At 41.9% G+C, this 20183-nt stretch overlaps 1 protein-coding gene across 3 annotated transcripts in view; it reads left to right on the forward strand.

The window, feature by feature from the left end:
- The window catches only part of actl6b (actin-like 6B), a 41691-nt gene that overhangs the window by 17191 nt on the left and 4317 nt on the right, over positions 1 to 20183 (forward strand). For all 3 annotated transcript variants that reach the window (XR_005130704.1, XM_037541109.1, XM_037541110.1), the window contains exons 2-9: positions 12167 to 12243; positions 12633 to 12798; positions 13033 to 13133; positions 13232 to 13329; positions 14403 to 14497; positions 15287 to 15393; positions 16179 to 16268; positions 18606 to 18667. Coding sequence is in view for 2 of the 3 variants with exons in the window: in XM_037541109.1 (XP_037397006.1) it covers positions 12167 to 12243; positions 12633 to 12798; positions 13033 to 13133; positions 13232 to 13329; positions 14403 to 14497; positions 15287 to 15393; positions 16179 to 16268; positions 18606 to 18667 (796 nt within the window). In the remaining variant the exon portion in view is untranslated. The remainder of the gene's footprint in view (positions 1 to 12166; positions 12244 to 12632; positions 12799 to 13032; positions 13134 to 13231; positions 13330 to 14402; positions 14498 to 15286; positions 15394 to 16178; positions 16269 to 18605; positions 18668 to 20183) is intronic.

Raw genomic sequence — 20183 nt, forward strand, 5'->3', positions numbered from 1 at the left:
TAGCGCCATCATCACTGCATATTCATCATCACTGTAGCTCCATCATCACTGCATATTCATCATCACTGTAGCTCCATCACCACTGCATATTCATCATCACTGTAGCGCCATCATCCTGCATATTCATCATCACTGTAGCTCCATCACCACTGCATATTCATCATCACTGTAGCTCCAACACCACTGCATATTCATCATCACTGTAGCTCCATCACCACTGCATATTCATCATCACTGTAGCTCCATCATCCTGCATATTCATCATCACTGTAGCTCCATCATCCTGCATATTCATCATCACTGTAGCTCCATCACCACTGCATATTCATCATCCCTGTAGCGCCATCATCCTGCATATTCATCATCACTGTAGCTCCAACACCACTGCATATTCATCATCACTGTAGCTCCATCACCACTGCATATTCATCATCACTGTAGCTCCATCATCCTGCATATTCATCATCACTGTAGCTCCAACATCCTGCATATTCATCATCACTGTAGCTCCATCATCCTGCATATTCATCATCACTGTAGCTCCATCACCACTGCATATTCATCATCACTGTAGCTCCATCACCACTGCATATTCATCATCACTGTAGCTCCATCACCACTGCATATTCATCATCACTGTAGCTCCAACACCACTGCATATTCATCATCACTGTAGCTCCATCACCACTGCATATTCATCATCACTGTAGCTCCATCATCCTGCATATTCATCATCACTGTAGCTCCAACATCCTGCATATTCATCATCACTGTAGCTCCAACATCCTGCATATTCATCATCACTGTAGCTCCATCACCACTGCATATTCATCTTCACTGTAGCTCCAACATCCTGCATATTCATCATCACTGTAGCTCCATCACCACTGCATATTCATTATCACTGTAGCTCCAACATCCTGCATATTCATCATCACTGTAGCTCCAACATCCTGCATATTCATCATCACTGTAGCTCCATCACCACTGCATATTCATCATCACTGTAGCTCCATCACCACTGCATATTCATCATCACTGTAGCTCTAACATCCTGCATATTCATCATCAATGTAGCTCCATCACCACTGCATATTCATCATCACTGTAGCTCCATCACCACTGCATATTCATCATCACTGTAGCTCCATCACCACTGCATATTCATCATCACTGTAGCTCCATCATCACTGCATATTCATCATCACTGTAGCTCCATCACCACTGCATATTCATCATCACTGTAGCGCCATTATCCTGCATATTCATCATCACTGTAGCTCCATCACCACTGCATATTCATCATCACTGTAGCTCCATCACCACTGCATATTCATCATTACTGTAGCGCCATCATCCTGCATATTCATCATCACTGTAGCTCCAACACCACTGCATATTCATCATCACTGTAGCTCCATCACCACTGCATATTCATCATCACTGTAGCTCCATCATCCTGCATATTCATCATCACTGTAGCTCCATCACCACGGCATATTCATCATCACTGTAGCTCCAACACCACTGCATATTCATCATCACTGTAGCTCCATCACCACTGCATATTCATCATCACTGTAGCCCAATCACCACTGCATATTCATCATCACTGTAGCTCCATCATCACTGCATATTCATCAATACTGTCGCTCCATCATCACTGTAGCTCCATCATCACTGCAGCTTCATCGTTATTCCATAACCACTGTAGCTTTATCTCCATCAACAATTCATCTCTATCATCACTGCAGCTTCACCACTTTAACTTTTAAAGTGAATTAGACTTTATCACGGTAATGCCTTCATCTCTACAGCATCATCACTGTAGCTTCATTATCACTGTAGCTCTATTGTCACTGTGGTTACGTCATCTCTGTATCTCCATCATCACTGCAGCTTCATGATTGTAATTTCATCACTGCAGCTTATTCATTTCTGTTACTTCATAACCACCATAGCTTTATCTTCATCATCAGTGTATCTCTATCATCACTGCAGCTTCACCACTCTAACTCCATCATCACTGTAGCTTCATCACTGCAACTTCATCTCTGTTACTCCATCACCAAAACTATTGTAGCTTTATCACCATCATCAGTGCATCTCTATCATAACTGCAGCTTCACCACTCTAACTCCATCATCACTGTAGCTTCATCACTGTAACTTCATCTCTGTTACTCCATCACCATAACCACTGTAGCTTTATCTCCATCATCAGTGTATCTCTATCATCACTGCAGCTTCATCACTGTAGCTTCATCTCTGTTACTCAATAACCAATGTAGCTTTATCTCCATCATCAGTGTATCTCTATCATCAATGTAGCTTCATCACTGTAACTTCATCTCTGTTACTCCATCACCATAACTATTGTAGCTTTATCTCCATCATCAGTGCATCTCTATCATAACTGCAGCTTCACCACTCTAACTCCATCATCACTGCAGCTTCATCACTGTAGCTTCATCTCTGTTACTCCATAACCACTGTAGCTTTATCTCCATCATCAGTGTATCTCTATCATCACTGCAGCTTCATCACTGTAGCTTCATCTCTGTTACTCAATAACCACTGTAGCTTTATCTCCATCATCAGTGTATCTCTATCATCACTGCAGCTTCATCACTGTAGCTTCATCTCTGTTACTCCATAACCACTGTAGCTTTATCTCCATCATCAGTGTATCTCTATCATCACTGCAGCTTCATCACTGTAGCTTCATCTCTGTTACTCCATAATCACTGTAGCTTTATCTCCATCATCAGTGTATCTCTATCATCACTGCAGCTTCATCACTGTAGCTTCATCTCTATTACTCCATAACCACTGTAGCTTTATCTCCATCATCAGTGCATCTCCATCATCACTGCAGCTTCATCACTGTAGCTTCATCTCTGTTACTCCATAACCACTGTAGCTTTATCTCCATCATCAGTGTATCTCTATCATAACTGCAGCTTCACCACTCTAACTCCATCATCACTGTAGCTTCATCACTGTAACTTCATCTCTGTTACTCCATCACCATAACCACTGTAGCTTTATCTCCATCATCAGTGTATCTCTATCATCACTGCAGCTTCATCACTGTAGCTTCATCTCTGTTACTCAATAACCAATGTAGCTTTATCTCCATCATCAGTGTATCTCTATCATCAATGTAGCTTCATCACTGTAACTTCATCTCTGTTACTCCATCACCATAACTATTGTAGCTTTATCTCCATCATCAGTGCATCTCTATCATAACTGCAGCTTCACCACTCTAACTCCATCATCACTGCAGCTTCATCACTGTAGCTTCATCTCTGTTACTCCATAACCACTGTAGCTTTATCTCCATCATCAGTGTATCTCTATCATCACTGCAGCTTCATCACTGTAGCTTCATCTCTGTTACTCCATAACCACTGTAGCTTTATCTCCATCATCAGTGTATCTCTATCATCACTGCAGCTTCATCACTGTAGCTTCATCTCTGTTACTCCATAACCACTGTAGCTTTATCTCCATCATCAGTGTATCTCTATCATCACTGCAGCTTCATCACTGTAGCTTCATCTCTATTACTCCATAACCACTGTAGCTTTATCTCCATCATCAGTGCATCTCCATCATCACTGCAGCTTTATCACTGTAGCTTCATCTCTGATACTCCATAACCACTGTAGCTTTATATCCATCATCAGTGTATCTCTATCATCACTGCAGCTTCATCACTGTAGCTTCATCTCTGTTACTCCATAACCACTGTAGCTTTATCTCCATCATCAGTGTATCTCTATCATCACTGCAGCTTCATCACTGTAGCTTCATCTCTGTTACTCCATAACCACTGTAGCTTTATCTCCATCATCAGTGTATCTCTATCATCACTGCAGCTTCATCACTGTAGCTTCATCTCTGTTACTCCATAACCACTGTAGCTTTATCTCCATCATCAGTGTATCTCTATCTTCACTGCAGCTTCATCACTGTAGCTTCATCTCTGTTACTCCATAATCACTGTAGCTTTATCTCCATCATCAGTGTATCTCTATCATCACTGCAGCTTCATCACTGTAGCTTCATCTCTGTTACTCCATAACCACTGTAGCTTTATCTCCATCATCAGTGTATCTCTATCATCACTGCAGCTTCATCACTGTAGCTTCATCTCTGTTACTCCATAACCACTGTAGCTTTATCTCCATCATCAGTGTATCTCTATCATCACTGCAGCTTCATCACTGTAGCTTCATCTCTATTACTCCATAACCACTGTAGCTTTATCTCCATCATCAGTGCATCTCTATCATCTCTGCAGCTTCATCACTGTAGCTTCATCTCTGTTACTCCATAACCACTGTAGCTTTATCTCCACCATCAGTGTATCTCTATCATCACTGCAGCTTCATCACTGTAGCTTCATCTCTGTTACTCCATAACCACTGTAGCTTTATCTCCATCATCAGTGTATCTCTATCATAACTGCAGCTTCACCACTCTAACTCCATCATCACTGTAGCTTCATCACTGTAACTTCATCTCTGTTACTCCATCACCATAACCACTGTAGCTTTATCTCCATCATCAGTGTATCTCTATCATCACTGCAGCTTCATCACTGTAGCTTCATCTCTGTTACTCAATAACCAATGTAGCTTTATCTCCATCATCAGTGTATCTCTATCATCAATGTAGCTTCATCACTGTAACTTCATCTCTGTTACTCCATCACCATAACTATTGTAGCTTTATCTCCATCATCAGTGCATCTCTATCATAACTGCAGCTTCACCACTCTAACTCCATCATCACTGCAGCTTCATCACTGTAGCTTCATCTCTGTTACTCCATAACCACTGTAGCTTTATCTCCATCATCAGTGTATCTCTATCATCACTGCAGCTTCATCACTGTAGCTTCATCTCTGTTACTCCATAATCACTGTAGCTTTATCTCCATCATCAGTGTATCTCTATCATCACTGCAGCTTCATCACTGTAGCTTCATCTCTGTTACTCCATAACCACTGTAGCTTTATCTCCATCATCAGTGTATCTCTATCATCACTGCAGCTTCATCACTGTAGCTTCATCTCTATTACTCCATAACCACTGTAGCTTTATCTCCATCATCAGTGCATCTCCATCATCACTGCAGCTTTATCACTGTAGCTTCATCTCTGATACTCCATAACCACTGTAGCTTTATATCCATCATCAGTGTATCTCTATCATCACTGCAGCTTCATCACTGTAGCTTCATCTCTGTTACTCCATAACCACTGTAGCTTTATCTCCATCATCAGTGTATCTCTATCATCACTGCAGCTTCATCACTGTAGCTTCATCTCTGTTACTCCATAACCACTGTAGCTTTATCTCCATCATCAGTGTATCTCTATCATCACTGCAGCTTCATCACTGTAGCTTCATCTCTGTTACTCCATAACCACTGTAGCTTTATCTCCATCATCAGTGTATCTCTATCTTCACTGCAGCTTCATCACTGTAGCTTCATCTCTGTTACTCCATAATCACTGTAGCTTTATCTCCATCATCAGTGTATCTCTATCATCACTGCAGCTTCATCACTGTAGCTTCATCTCTGTTACTCCATAACCACTGTAGTCTTATCTCCATCATCAGTGTATCTCTATCATCACTGCAGCTTCATCACTGTAGCTTCATCTCTGTTACTCCATAACCACTGTAGCTTTATCTCCATCATCAGTGTATCTCTATCATCACTGCAGCTTCATCACTGTAGCTTCATCTCTGTTACTCCATAACCACTGTAGCTTTATCTCCATCATCAGTGTATCTCTATCATCACTGCAGCTTCATCACTGTAGCTTCATCTCTGTTACTCCATAACCACTGTAGCTTTATCTCCATCATCAGTGTATCTCTATCATCACTGCAGCTTCATCACTGTAGCTTCATCTCTGTTACTCCATAACCACTGTAGCTTTATCTCCATCATCAGTGTATCTCTATCATCAATGTAGCTTCATCACTGTAACTTCATCTCTGTTACTCCATCACCATAACTATTGTAGCTTTATCTCCATCATCAGTGCATCTCTATCATAACTGCAGCTTCACCACTCTAACTCCATCATCACTGCAGCTTCATCACTGTAGCTTCATCTCTGTTACTCCATAACCACTGTAGCTTTATCTCCATCATCAGTGTATCTCTATCATCACTGCAGCTTCATCACTGTAGCTTCATCTCTGTTACTCCATAACCACTGTAGCTTTATCTCCATCATCAGTGTATCTCTATCATCACTGCAGCTTCATCACTGTAGCTTCATCTCTGTTACTCCATAACCACTGTAGCTTTATCTCCATCATCAGTGTATCTCTATCATCACTGCAGCTTCATCACTGTAGCTTCATCTCTGTTACTCCATAATCACTGTAGCTTTATCTCCATCATCAGTGTATCTCTATCATCACTGCAGCTTCATCACTGTAGCTTCATCTCTATTACTCCATAACCACTGTAGCTTTATCTCCATCATCAGTGCATCTCCATCATCACTGCAGCTTCATCACTGTAGCTTCATCTCTGTTACTCCATAACCACTGTAGCTTTATCTCCATCATCAGTGTATCTCTATCATAACTGCAGCTTCACCACTCTAACTCCATCATCACTGTAGCTTCATCACTGTAACTTCATCTCTGTTACTCCATCACCATAACCACTGTAGCTTTATCTCCATCATCAGTGTATCTCTATCATCACTGCAGCTTCATCACTGTAGCTTCATCTCTGTTACTCAATAACCAATGTAGCTTTATCTCCATCATCAGTGTATCTCTATCATCAATGTAGCTTCATCACTGTAACTTCATCTCTGTTACTCCATCACCATAACTATTGTAGCTTTATCTCCATCATCAGTGCATCTCTATCATAACTGCAGCTTCACCACTCTAACTCCATCATCACTGCAGCTTCATCACTGTAGCTTCATCTCTGTTACTCCATCACCACTGTAGCTTTATCTCCATCATCAGTGTATCTCTATCATCACTGCAGCTTCATCACTGTAGCTTCATCTCTGTTACTCCATAACCACTGTAGCTTTATCTCCATCATCAGTGTATCTCTATCATCACTGCAGCTTCATCACTGTAGCTTCATCTCTGTTACTCCATAACCACTGTAGCTTTATCTCCATCATCAGTGTATCTCTATCATCACTGCAGCTTCATCACTGTAGCTTCATCTCTATTACTCCATAACCACTGTAGCTTTATCTCCATCATCAGTGCATCTCCATCATCACTGCAGCTTTATCACTGTAGCTTCATCTCTGATACTCCATAACCACTGTAGCTTTATATCCATCATCAGTGTATCTCTATCATCACTGCAGCTTCATCACTGTAGCTTCATCTCTGTTACTCCATAACCACTGTAGCTTTATCTCCATCATCAGTGTATCTCTATCATCACTGCAGCTTCATCACTGTAGCTTCATCTCTGTTACTCCATAACCACTGTAGCTTTATCTCCATCATCAGTGTATCTCTATCATCACTGCAGCTTCATCACTGTAGCTTCATCTCTGTTACTCCATAACCACTGTAGCTTTATCTCCATCATCAGTGTATCTCTATCTTCACTGCAGCTTCATCACTGTAGCTTCATCTCTGTTACTCCATAATCACTGTAGCTTTATCTCCATCATCAGTGTATCTCTATCATCACTGCAGCTTCATCACTGTAGCTTCATCTCTGTTACTCCATAACCACTGTAGCTTTATCTCCATCATCAGTGTATCTCTATCATCACTGCAGCTTCATCACTGTAGCTTCATCTCTGTTACTCCATAACCACTGTAGCTTTATCTCCATCATCAGTGTATCTCTATCATCACTGCAGCTTCATCACTGTAGCTTCATCTCTATTACTCCATAACCACTGTAGCTTTATCTCCATCATCAGTGCATCTCTATCATCTCTGCAGCTTCATCACTGTAGCTTCATCTCTGTTACTCCATAACCACTGTAGCTTTATCTCCACCATCAGTGTATCTCTATCATCACTGCAGCTTCATCACTGTAGCTTCATCTCTGTTACTCCATAACCACTGTAGCTTTATCTCCATCATCAGTGTATCTCAATCATAACTGCAGCTTCACCACTCTAACTCCATCATCACTGTAGCTTCATCACTGTAACTTCATCTCTGTTACTCCATCACCATAACCACTGTAGCTTTATCTCCATCATCAGTGTATCTCTATCATCACTGCAGCTTCATCACTGTAGCTTCATCTCTGTTACTCAATAACCAATGTAGCTTTATCTCCATCATCAGTGTATCTCTATCATCAATGTAGCTTCATCACTGTAACTTCATCTCTGTTACTCCATCACCATAACTATTGTAGCTTTATCTCCATCATCAGTGCATCTCTATCATAACTGCAGCTTCACCACTCTAACTCCATCATCACTGCAGCTTCATCACTGTAGCTTCATCTCTGTTACTCCATAACCACTGTAGCTTTATCTCCATCATCAGTGTATCTCTATCATCACTGCAGCTTCATCACTGTAGCTTCATCTCTGTTACTCCATAATCACTGTAGCTTTATCTCCATCATCAGTGTATCTCTATCATCACTGCAGCTTCATCACTGTAGCTTCATCTCTGTTACTCCATAACCACTGTAGCTTTATCTCCATCATCAGTGTATCTCTATCATCACTGCAGCTTCATCACTGTAGCTTCATCTCTATTACTCCATAACCACTGTAGCTTTATCTCCATCATCAGTGCATCTCCATCATCACTGCAGCTTTATCACTGTAGCTTCATCTCTGATACTCCATAACCACTGTAGCTTTATATCCATCATCAGTGTATCTCTATCATCACTGCAGCTTCATCACTGTAGCTTCATCTCTGTTACTCCATAACCACTGTAGCTTTATCTCCATCATCAGTGTATCTCTATCATCACTGCAGCTTCATCACTGTAGCTTCATCTCTGTTACTCCATAACCACTGTAGCTTTATCTCCATCATCAGTGTATCTCTATCATCACTGCAGCTTCATCACTGTAGCTTCATCTCTGTTACTCCATAACCACTGTAGCTTTATCTCCATCATCAGTGTATCTCTATCTTCACTGCAGCTTCATCACTGTAGCTTCATCTCTGTTACTCCATAATCACTGTAGCTTTATCTCCATCATCAGTGTATCTCTATCATCACTGCAGCTTCATCACTGTAGCTTCATCTCTGTTACTCCATAACCACTGTAGTCTTATCTCCATCATCAGTGCATCTCCATCATCACTGCAGCTTCATCACTGTAGCTTCATCTCTGTTACTCCATAACCACTGTAGCTTTATCTCCATCATCAGTGTATCTCTATCATCACTGCAGCTTCATCACTGTAGCTTCATCTCTGTTACTCCATAACCACTGTAGCTTTATCTCCATCATCAGTGTATCTCTATCATCACTGCAGCTTCATCACTGTAGCTTCATCTCTGTTACTCCATAACCACTGTAGCTTTATCTCCATCATCAGTGCATCTCCATCATCACTGCAGCTTCATCACTGTAGCTTCATCTCTGTTACTCCATAACCACTGTAGCTTTATCTCCATCATCAGTGTATCTCTATCATCACTGCAGCTTCATCACTGTAGCTTCATCTCTGTTACTCCATAACCACTGTAGCTTTATCTCCATCATCAGTGTATCTCTATCATCACTGCAGCTTCATCACTGTAGCTTCATCTCTGTTACTCCATAACCACTGTAGCTTTATCTCCATCATCAGTGTATCTCTATCATCACTGCAGCTTCATCACTGTAGCTTCATCTCTGTTACTCCATAACCACTGTAGCTTTATCTCCATCATCAGTGCATCTCCATCATCACTGCAGCTTCATCACTGTAGCTTCATCTCTGTTACTCCATAACCACTGTAGCTTTATCTCCATCATCAGTGTATCTCTATCATCACTGCAGCTTCATCACTGTAGCTTCATCTCTGTTACTCCATAACCACTGTAGCTTTATCTCCATCATCAGTGTATCTCTATCATCACTGCAGCTTCATCACTGTAGCTTCATCTCTGTTACTCCATAACCACTGTAGCTTTATCTCCATCATCAGTGTATCTCTATCTTCACTGCAGCTTCATCACTGTAGCTTCATCTCTGTTACTCCATAACCACTGTAGCTTTATCTCCATCATCAGTGTATCTCTATCATCACTGCAGCTTCATCACTGTAGCTTCATCTCTGTTACTCCATAACCACTGTAGTCTTATCTCCATCATCAGTGCATCTCCATCATCACTGCAGCTTCATCACTGTAGCTTCATCTCTGTTACTCCATAACCACTGTAGCTTTATCTCCATCATCAGTGTATCTCTATCATCACTGCAGCTTCATCACTGTAGCTTCATCTCTGTTACTCCATAACCACTGTAGCTTTATCTCCATCATCAGTGTATCTCTATCATCACTGCAGCTTCATCACTGTAGCTTCATCTCTGTTACACCATAACCACTGTAGCTTTATCTCCATCATCAGTGCATCTCCATCATCACTGTAGCTTCATCTCTGTTACTCCATAACCACTGTAGCTTTATCTCCATCATCAGTGTATCTCTATCATCACTGCAGCTTCATCACTGTAGCTTCATCTCTGTTACTCCATAACCACTGTAGCTTTATCTCCATCATCAGTGTATCTCTATCATCACTGCAGCTTCATCACTGTAGCTTCATCTCTGTTACTCCATAACCACTGTAGCTTTATCTCCATCATCAGTGTATCTCTATCATCACTGCAGCTTCATCACTGTAGCTTCATCTCTATTACTCCATAACCACTGTAGCTTTATCTCCATCATCAGTGCATCTCTATCATCTCTGCAGCTTCATCACTGTAGCTTCATCTCTGTTACTCCATAACCACTGTAGCTTTATCTCCACCATCAGTGTATCTCTATCATCACTGCAGCTTCATCACTGTAGCTTCATCTCTGTTACTCCATAACCACTGTAGCTTTATCTCCATCATCAGTGTATCTCTATCATCACTGCAGCTTCATCACTGTAGCTTCATCTCTGTTACTCCATAACCACTGTAGCTTTATCTCCATCATCAGTGTATCTCTATCATCACTGCAGCTTCATCACCGTAGCTTCATCTCTGTTACACCATAACTACTGTAGCTTTATCGCCATCATCAGTGTATCTCTATCATCACTGCAGCTTCATCACTGTAGCTTCATCTCTGTTACTCCATAACCACTGTAGCTTTATCTCCATCATCAGTGTATCTCTATCATCACTGCAGCTTCATCACTGTAGCTTCATCTCTGTTACTCCATAACCACTGTAGCTTTATCTCCATCATCAGTGCATCTCCATCATCACTGCAGCTTCATCACTGTAGCTTCATCTCTGTTACTCCATAACAACTGTAGCTTTATCTCCATCATCAGTGTATCTCTATCATCACTGCAGCTTCATCACTGTAGCTTCATCTCTGTTACACCATAACTACTGTAGCTTTATCTCCATCATCAGTGTATCTCTATCATCACTGCAGCTTCATCACTGTAGCTTCATCTCTGTTACTCCATGACCACTGTAGCTTTATCTCCATCATCAGTGCATCTCCATCATCACTGCAGCTTCATCACTGTAGCTTCATCTCTGTTACTCCATAACAACTGTAGCTTTATCTCCATCATCAGTGTATCTCTATCATCACTGCAGCTTCATCACTGTAGCTTCATCTCTGTTACACCATAACTACTGTAGCTTTATCGCCATCATCAGTGCATCAGTGCAGCCTTATCACTGTAATTCCATCATCACTGCAGCATCATCACTGTAACTTCATTAATACTGTAGCTCCATCCTATCTGTATCTCCATCATCATTGTATTTGCATCATCTCTAATGTGGCTACCTGCAGGTCAAAGCACTAGAGATATGTTTCTATTGTCCAGACAAAACTAGTCAGCAGCTTCCTGCACGTCACCATTTCCTCTTTTCCCAAAGTCCAGAAGAAGCCTGTAACACTGATCCCTCACACGCCTGTCAGATGGTGACATGTTGTTTCTCTTTCTTCCTCTCTCTCTCTATCTCTCGCTCTTAGATGAGGTGGGAGCACTGGTATTTGACATTGGCTCTTTCTCTACCAGAGCAGGTTATGCTGGAGAAGACTGCCCTAAGGTACACCTACCCGTCCATCATCCATCCATCATTCATCCATCCAGCATTTGCCCATCCATCCATCCATCCATCCATCCATCCATCCATCCATCCATCATCTATCCATTCATTCATGCATCCATCCATCCATTCATTATCTGTTCATCCATCTGTCCATCCATTATCCATCCAACTATCCATCCATCTCTGACTTCAGCCATCCATCATCCATCCATTCATTCATACATCCATTATCTATCCATCCATCTATTGATTAATTCAACCATCATCCATTCATTATCTGTTCATCAATCTGTCCGTGGTGGCCATCCAATATAAGCTATTCCTAATGATGCCTGATTGGTTAGCTCGATATTTTATTAGCATATGGCATGCCATGCCCCCTGCAGGCCGACTTCCCCACCTCTTTAGGAGTGCATGTAGAGGAGGAGGGATCTGCTGAAATGGGGTTGGAGCAAGAGAACAGCAGTGGGCGGAGTTTCTACCTGGACACCACTGCACTTCATGTACCCCGAGCTGGAGTGGAGCTGATATCACCGCTGAAGAACGGCATGAGTACGACATAAACACCCATACACACCAGATTTCCACTGTAAAAACAGCTTCTGTTCAGCCACGAAATGCTTTTTCCTCTCTCTATTGCTCTATGCACTGCACATCGCTTTAACTTCAGAAAATAAGCAACGCCTCAAGATGTTGATTGAACTAATAACTTTCTGTCAACGTGTAATTCCAAGGTCACGGTAAAACACTTTTTTGTACAATGTTTGTTTGTTGTTCTGTGTGCAGTTGAAGACTGGGAGGGCTTTCAGGCTATAATGGACCATATTTACAGCAAGCACATCAAATCAGAGCCCAGCCTGCACCCAGTGCTCATGTCTGAGGCTCCGGTGAGAAAACACATTTACCTACGTCCACTTTCACTTTAACGTTACTATGAAAATGACCGGTCATTTCTGGGTCCATCTCTCTGTGGTGTGTTTAACAGTGGAACTCACGTGCTAAGAGAGAGAAGCTGACTGAGCTGATGTTTGAGCACTACAACATTCCGGCCTTCTTTCTGTGCAAAACTGCAGTCCTGACAGCGTATCCACGGAATCCAGAGGGTCAGGGTTCAGGCTGGGGTTCAGAGGGTCAGAGTTCAGATTGGGTTCAGAGGGTCAGGGTTCAGGCTGGGGTTCAGAGGGTCAGAGTTCAGATTGGGCTCAGAGGGTCAGGGTTCAGGCTGGGTTCAGAGGGTCAGGGTTCAGAGGGTCAGAGTTCAGATTGGGTTCAGAGGGTCAGGGTTCAGGCTGGGGTTCAGAGGGTCAGAGTTCAGATTGGGTTCAGAGGGTCAGAGTTCAGGTTGAGGTTCAGAGGGTCAGAGTTCAGTTTGGGGTTCAGAAGGTCAGAGTTCAGTTTGAGGTTCAGAAGGTCAGAGGGTTGACATTAGGAAGGTCAGAGATTCAGAAGGCCAGAGTTCAGGTTGGGAATTATAGGGTCAGAGTTCAGGTTGAGGTTCAGAAGGTCAGAGGGTTAACATTAGGACGGTCAGAGATTCAGAAGGTCAGAGTTCAATTGTTAAATCCAGGTCATGGCTGCGTCCAGAAACTTTCCTTACTGCTCCTCTTTGACCCCAGAAGAACATAAAGGGATCAAGGAGAGGAAGTTGGCTGGAGGAGCAGAGAGAATGAGCAGAAACTGAGGAAGTGGCTGTCGCCTTTAAACGTCTTTCAATTTGATATCCACTATTGATGAAATGAGCCAATCACAATGCTCACTAGAAGCCCACCCCTAATAGAGGGTTTTTATTTTATTAACACCAAGTACAATAACACCAAAGATAATGATATAAACCCGAATAAAACACAGAATTTAAAGTATAGCTGCACTGCTTCATGCAGTGACATCACTGTAAAATCTGTAAAGGTCTTCCTGGGGAGCATACACCCATATGTCCTTTGTTTGAAGTACATCCTCTGTGTTTGAAGCAGTTTCTCTCATTTTCTCCAGCATTCAGACAGCCAGTAAGATGGTGTCACAAAATCGGTTTCCGGGTCGTGGGGAAAAGGAGGAGGATCGGTAGGAAAAAGCAGTAACTTTCCAAGTTTCTGGACGCAGCCAATATGAAGTGAGGATGTTTTGTTGCCGATGTCAAGCCTTAACGCGATTGGCTGCAGCTTTGCAAATGGACGAGCCACTGGGCTGGTACTGGACAGTGGGGCCACACACACTACTGCCATCCCAGTGCATGATGGGTATGTCCTGCAGCAAGGTAAGTTGCTCAGCGTTCTTCTGACTAACCACAGACCAAATGCCTGCAATAATAATCTGCAATCAATTGATCCTTCATGTGCTTTTGCTTAAGTTTTATGTTTACCACCTCAGTTCCTTTAGCTTTAATGACAGCTTGACGTATCTGAGACCTTTTATGAAGTGCCAAGGTATGTTGCTGTTGGGTGTTCCATGTCTATCTAAGTTCTTCTGAAGGTTTTGTAGGAGTGGTGCTTCCTCACTGGCCTTCAAGTGTGTACCACAGGAACCACAAGATATTTTTAGATGGTTAGACTATATAACTGACTATATGCTGTGTTGGGCCTGCAATAACTTTTCATCGGTTTGACTGTTGCTATCAAAGAACAATAAAAACAATGTTGCGTGATCAATCTATGGTTTGAATACAAATTTCCCATTGGATAATAAACCTACAATAACATAAGCCCACCATCCAAATCTAGAACCCATACTGGACTGACTCAGATATTCAGACTTAAATACTTGTCTATCAGTGGCTCAACTGGAGCTTCTATTTTTATTTATGGTAGTAATGTTTAAAAAGCAGGATTCAACATTTCAAGTGGTTACTTTCTTCAGGGAGCTTTGAGGTTTTGTTATTAGATTAGAAAAATATAATTTCTTCCATGCAGTGTTTATTCATCAGTATTGTATTAACTGTATGTAATAATGAAGAGAATAAAGAAGACATGCATGAAGATGAGCAACTGTAGCAACTGTGGTCTGATACAGATATTCACAGTGCTTGTTTGTGGTCACCTGTGTTCAGGTATAGTGAAATCTCCGCTGGCTGGAGACTTCATTACCATGCAGTGCAGAGAGATGTTCCAGGAGATGAGCATCGATATCATCCCTCCATACATGATCGCCTCCAAGGTAACTCCACAGGCTGTGTTTACATGCAAAGATTTTTGGCAATCCAATTTAATACAATCGGATTACAGATTCAGACTGAGGTGTTTATGCTCACTCTGTTCAACAATGATGGAAAATCTTCGTTTACATGTACACCACAAGCAATCTGATGCAAAATGATGTGCATGCGTGAAGTAGCTCTTAGAGTAAATGTTACCATGACAGTGAACATCACGTGAGTCCAATCAGAGTGAGATGAGCAGCAGTGAGCAGTGCTTGTGTTTGTAGAAAACGTCCTTCACATGTCCTTATTAAAGAAATACAGAGAGGAGGACGTCGTTTTCTGAGACACATAAGCTGGACGTCCGTCCCGCCGCCGTCTTTTAAAGATCAGAGCATGAACTTCGTCTCCTCTGCAGACCAGTTTCTGCTCCGCCGTGTTGAACGGTATAAACTCTCACTGTGACGCGACGCACAAGCAGAACGGACTGAAACTTTCCGATTATTTAGAGGTTTACAAACCTCATTCATTTGGAACTACAGACAACTTGGCCACTACAGACTACAATTTCTGTTTTATGACTGGTTTTGGATCATCCCTTTGGCATTAAAGCTTTTAATTAAAGCATCTGGTTCTGTCTGCTACCAGTACAGAGGTTCAGAGGATCAGAGTTCAGTTTGAGTTTCAGGCTGGGGTTCTGAGGTTATGAGTCAATCCTGATGAGTGTGAAGAACTGATGCAGAAACTCGATCTTTCGCTCTCTTTCTCTCTTTCTTCACTCTCTCTCTCTCTCTCTCTTGCTCAGGAACCTGTGAGAGAGGGAGCTCCTCCAGTTTGGACAAAGAAAGACAAACTGCCCCCTGTCACCAAATCCTGGCACACATACATGTGCAACGTAAGAGAGCCAATCCACACAGTTTAACAGAGGCATTGAATCATCTACCGTATTCTCTCACTGTCTAATATGTCGCTGCTGTCGGAATAAAACCTTGTATGTCCATTGCTGAGTTTTTTCAGTTATTGACATAATTTCAAACTGTCTGTTGTCCTTTAATCTTGTCTTAATATAATAATGAATGAACCAAAATAAATGATCCTAAATTAAGTGACCCTTATTAGTCCCACATCGGGGATCTCTCTCTAGTCTGGTTCCATTGACTTGCATTAAAAGTAAAGCATGTTTTCCCTGCTCCTGTAAAGTTATTATTTACAATGGTTTTGTTCCGACAACAACAATATGCTTTAAGACATACATATTTCATTTGCATGTCCATATACTATGAGGAGCATTCACTCACTAAGCTGAGTTAGGCAGAGAGAGCAGGTTGCAGTCACTGAGCCCACTTTCCTTTTCTTTTGCATAGTAACACTATCACAGTGCTTCGTTGATAAATGTAATGTGTGGTGTCAGAAACTGAGAAATACCAGTTTTCTCACCTGTCAATTGCATTCGATTGGCAGACAAAGTCATATTTAGAACTGGTAAACTTGGGATTTTAGATGATACACAAGTTTACATATGTGACATATAATGGGACCTTTAACCTTTTACACCAGTGAAAATGGTTAAACTCGCAGTGAATGTAAAAGCAGAGGAAAAGCAGGATATGTTTTCATTGGCACTCCATACTTTCTTTCTCTTTGTGGTGGCTGAATCTCAAGGCAGTGCTGGTCAGCGCAGGCGTCTGTTAGCTGACGTAACAGATCTGGCGGACGGCGCCTTCCTCTGAGCGTCCCGTGACGTTGCATGAGCGGCAGGTTGAAAAGAAGCGGTGGCTGGTTTCACAGGTCTCAGAGGAAGCCTGTGCTGCCTTCACCCTCCAAGCATTTATAGTATTGTGTGATTGGGGGAGTCCTAACTAACGGGTGGAATTGGAGACGACTAAATTGGGGAAAAAAAGGGGGAAAAATCCCCCAAAAAAACAAATACCACCTGGTACATACAGCACCTGAACACAGCATTACATTATTAGCCATGAGTTATGTAATTGTATTCAAATATAGAAAACACATATTTCCACTTCTGTTGAATGAGTTGAAGATCTGTCTCTGACCACTTCCTAATGTGGTTTGAGTAATCTGACTGTAATCCAGTCACAGTGCATTCTGAGTATGTCTATACCTGATTTTTAATGTGATCAAGTAAATCCCAAACATGATCCAATCAGCCAAAACGCATGTTGAATTCAAAACCATCAGCCAACTGTGTTTGCAGACTGTCAAACTGTCACAATGTAGAACTTTCACCCATCCAGGGCGCCCGGGGAACAGCTGGGGGTTAGGTGTCTTGCTCAAGGACACCTCAGTCATGTACTGTCAGCTCTGGGGATCGAACCCGTGACCTTTCGGTCACAGGGCCGGCTCCTACTTTAAACATTTTAAAACTAGGTTTAAACAGTTCATCTCTCTCTAGTCCTTCCCCAGGAGATCATGGGGTTACATTCACCACTAGTGTTCAGGCTTCGCATCGTTCACATACGCAGATGTTAAATAGTGTATCACTTTAAAAAATCCCCATAAAGAGGAAATGACATTCTCAGCATGAACAACAGAAACATGGTTCCTTTATTTCTGAAATATATACGTATGGTGTGTATAAGTACACACCTAACACTTTTTCTCCTGTGAAAAACGAAAGCCTAACTCTGAAAACACAGGAGCTCTGTTTTGTTGGCCGTGCTTTTACTGCTTTTCTGTAGAATCGAACAAAATGCACACCTGTGGAGCCGTCACTCACAAAATGACACCATAGCTGTTCAAGTAAATCGTTTGTAATGTAGTCATCACAGTTTTACCTGGTAAAGTCTCAGTTTCTGTTCACACGAGAGTCCTGCCGGTAGTTTTCTGTGAACTGTGCTGGGTCTGCTGGTAATTCAACTGATACCATTAAAAATGTATCAGTTGTATCTCTCTCCCTCTCTCTCTCTCTCTCTCTGTCTCTCTCTCCCTCTCTCTACCTGTCTCTCTCTGTCTCTCTCTCTCTACCTCTCTCTCACTCTCTCTGTACACTCTCTCTCCCTCTCTGTCTCTCTCTCTCTACCTCTCTCACTCTCTCTCTCTGTCTCTCTCTCTACCTCTCTCTCACTCTCTCTCTCTGTCTCTCTCTGTCTCTCTCTCTCTCACTCTCTCTCTCTCTCTGTACACTCTCTCTGTCTCTCTCTCTACCTCTCTCTCTACCTCTCTCACTACTTCTCTCTCTCTCTCTCTCTCTCTCTCTCTCTCTTTGTCTCAGGAGGTCATTCAGGATTTCCAAGCATCAGTTCTTCAAGTGTCTGACTCGCCGTATGATGAGCAGTGAGTGAACATTTATATAGTAGTCTAATCCAATGGGATACACACATTTGAAAATAAAAAGAATGTATTTTAATAAAATATTTTCCAGGTTATTTAGTTACTTACGCTACGTTTACTCAACAGGTCAAAGCGGCCCAAATCTGATCTTCTTCCTCGTATGTGACTCAGATGTGTGTCTGTGTGTCAGTGTGAACAGATCAACCCACTGAATCTGACATTTTCAGTTCCGATTTTAGACACTTTCATATGTGATATCAGAGTTGATGCCACTTTTACATCAATCCAACTCGACATTCATTATCATTTCGCGCTGCTGAGACCCTTTTAACATTTCTAAACACTTATCGCAACCGCTTTGTGTTCCAAGAGATTTTGAAAGAAACAAGGCCGTAGCGTCAAAGAACAGTTAAATGTCTGAAAACAAAGTTTAAAGAATCCAAGGACGTGAACCGAAGGAGTGACCACACCCTTTTTTTGGCTTGAACACATTGTGGGTGATGAGCCCAGCTGTCAGTCCGTGAAGCTTCATCATGCTCCTGTGATGCTGGTGAAGATGAAGCTGAACCTCTGGGAGCAACTGCCGTTCGTTGGCGGTTATGATTGTTTACCTCTGGATGAGCCGCGTGACGCAGCGTGACGCTCTGATCTTTTGCAGGTTGGTTGAGGAGCTGATGTGTTCAGACTGTCGCATACAGACCACATTCAAAAGTTAATCTGAACAGCCAACCAAAAAAATCTGATTTGGTGAGAAAATCAGATTTGGGCCTAACAAGGCCTAACATTATCACAAATGATGATTACCAAATGGAGTGGACCACATGGTGTTGTTGACTAAAAACAAACAAAACAATGATGATTTATTTTGGATTTTATTAGAATAATGTGGGGTTTAAAACTCTTTGAGGATGTTTGCAGGCAGGTTTTTAGCAGCTCAGTCATTCTAAACGAGACAAACTGAAGCTACTTTCCAAACTGAATAATGTTCTTATGTGAGGTAAATAAATGTGCTACTTCAGATGGCAGATGTCCCTGACCAGCCAATGCTCCAAATGTGGACTCTTTGTAACGCAGTAACCGAACAGTCATAGAATACTAATAAAGTAGTGACATGGGCTGCTGGTTTAGCTGCATGACTAAGGGCTGCTACTCAGCTACTGTAGCTGTCTTGCCACTTACACAGTATTTAGAAAAGTCTGTCACAAAGCTACATCAGAACAGGCCTCTGTACTTTTTCTGTATCTGTCCCTTTTTAATTTATGCTGAGCACCCCCTTGTGGATTTAGGAAACATAACACTGACTTGGAAATCAGTCATTTACTGCAATTATGCACCTTTTTATTTCCTTTGCAAAATAATTTGACAAACAAACCAGGGGAAGTTTTGAATGAAATTTGGATCCCGGCCGTGAAGCAATTTTATTTTGGACAAAAAATCAGTCGATACTTTATTTAATATTTTAATTTTCAAATGATCTTTACATTGCAGCTGACTTTCCACAACTCTTAACTCATTTCCC

The sequence above is a fragment of the Pygocentrus nattereri genome, chromosome 9, assembly GCF_015220715.1.
Source record: "Pygocentrus nattereri isolate fPygNat1 chromosome 9, fPygNat1.pri, whole genome shotgun sequence".
NCBI lineage: Eukaryota > Metazoa > Chordata > Actinopteri > Characiformes > Serrasalmidae > Pygocentrus > Pygocentrus nattereri.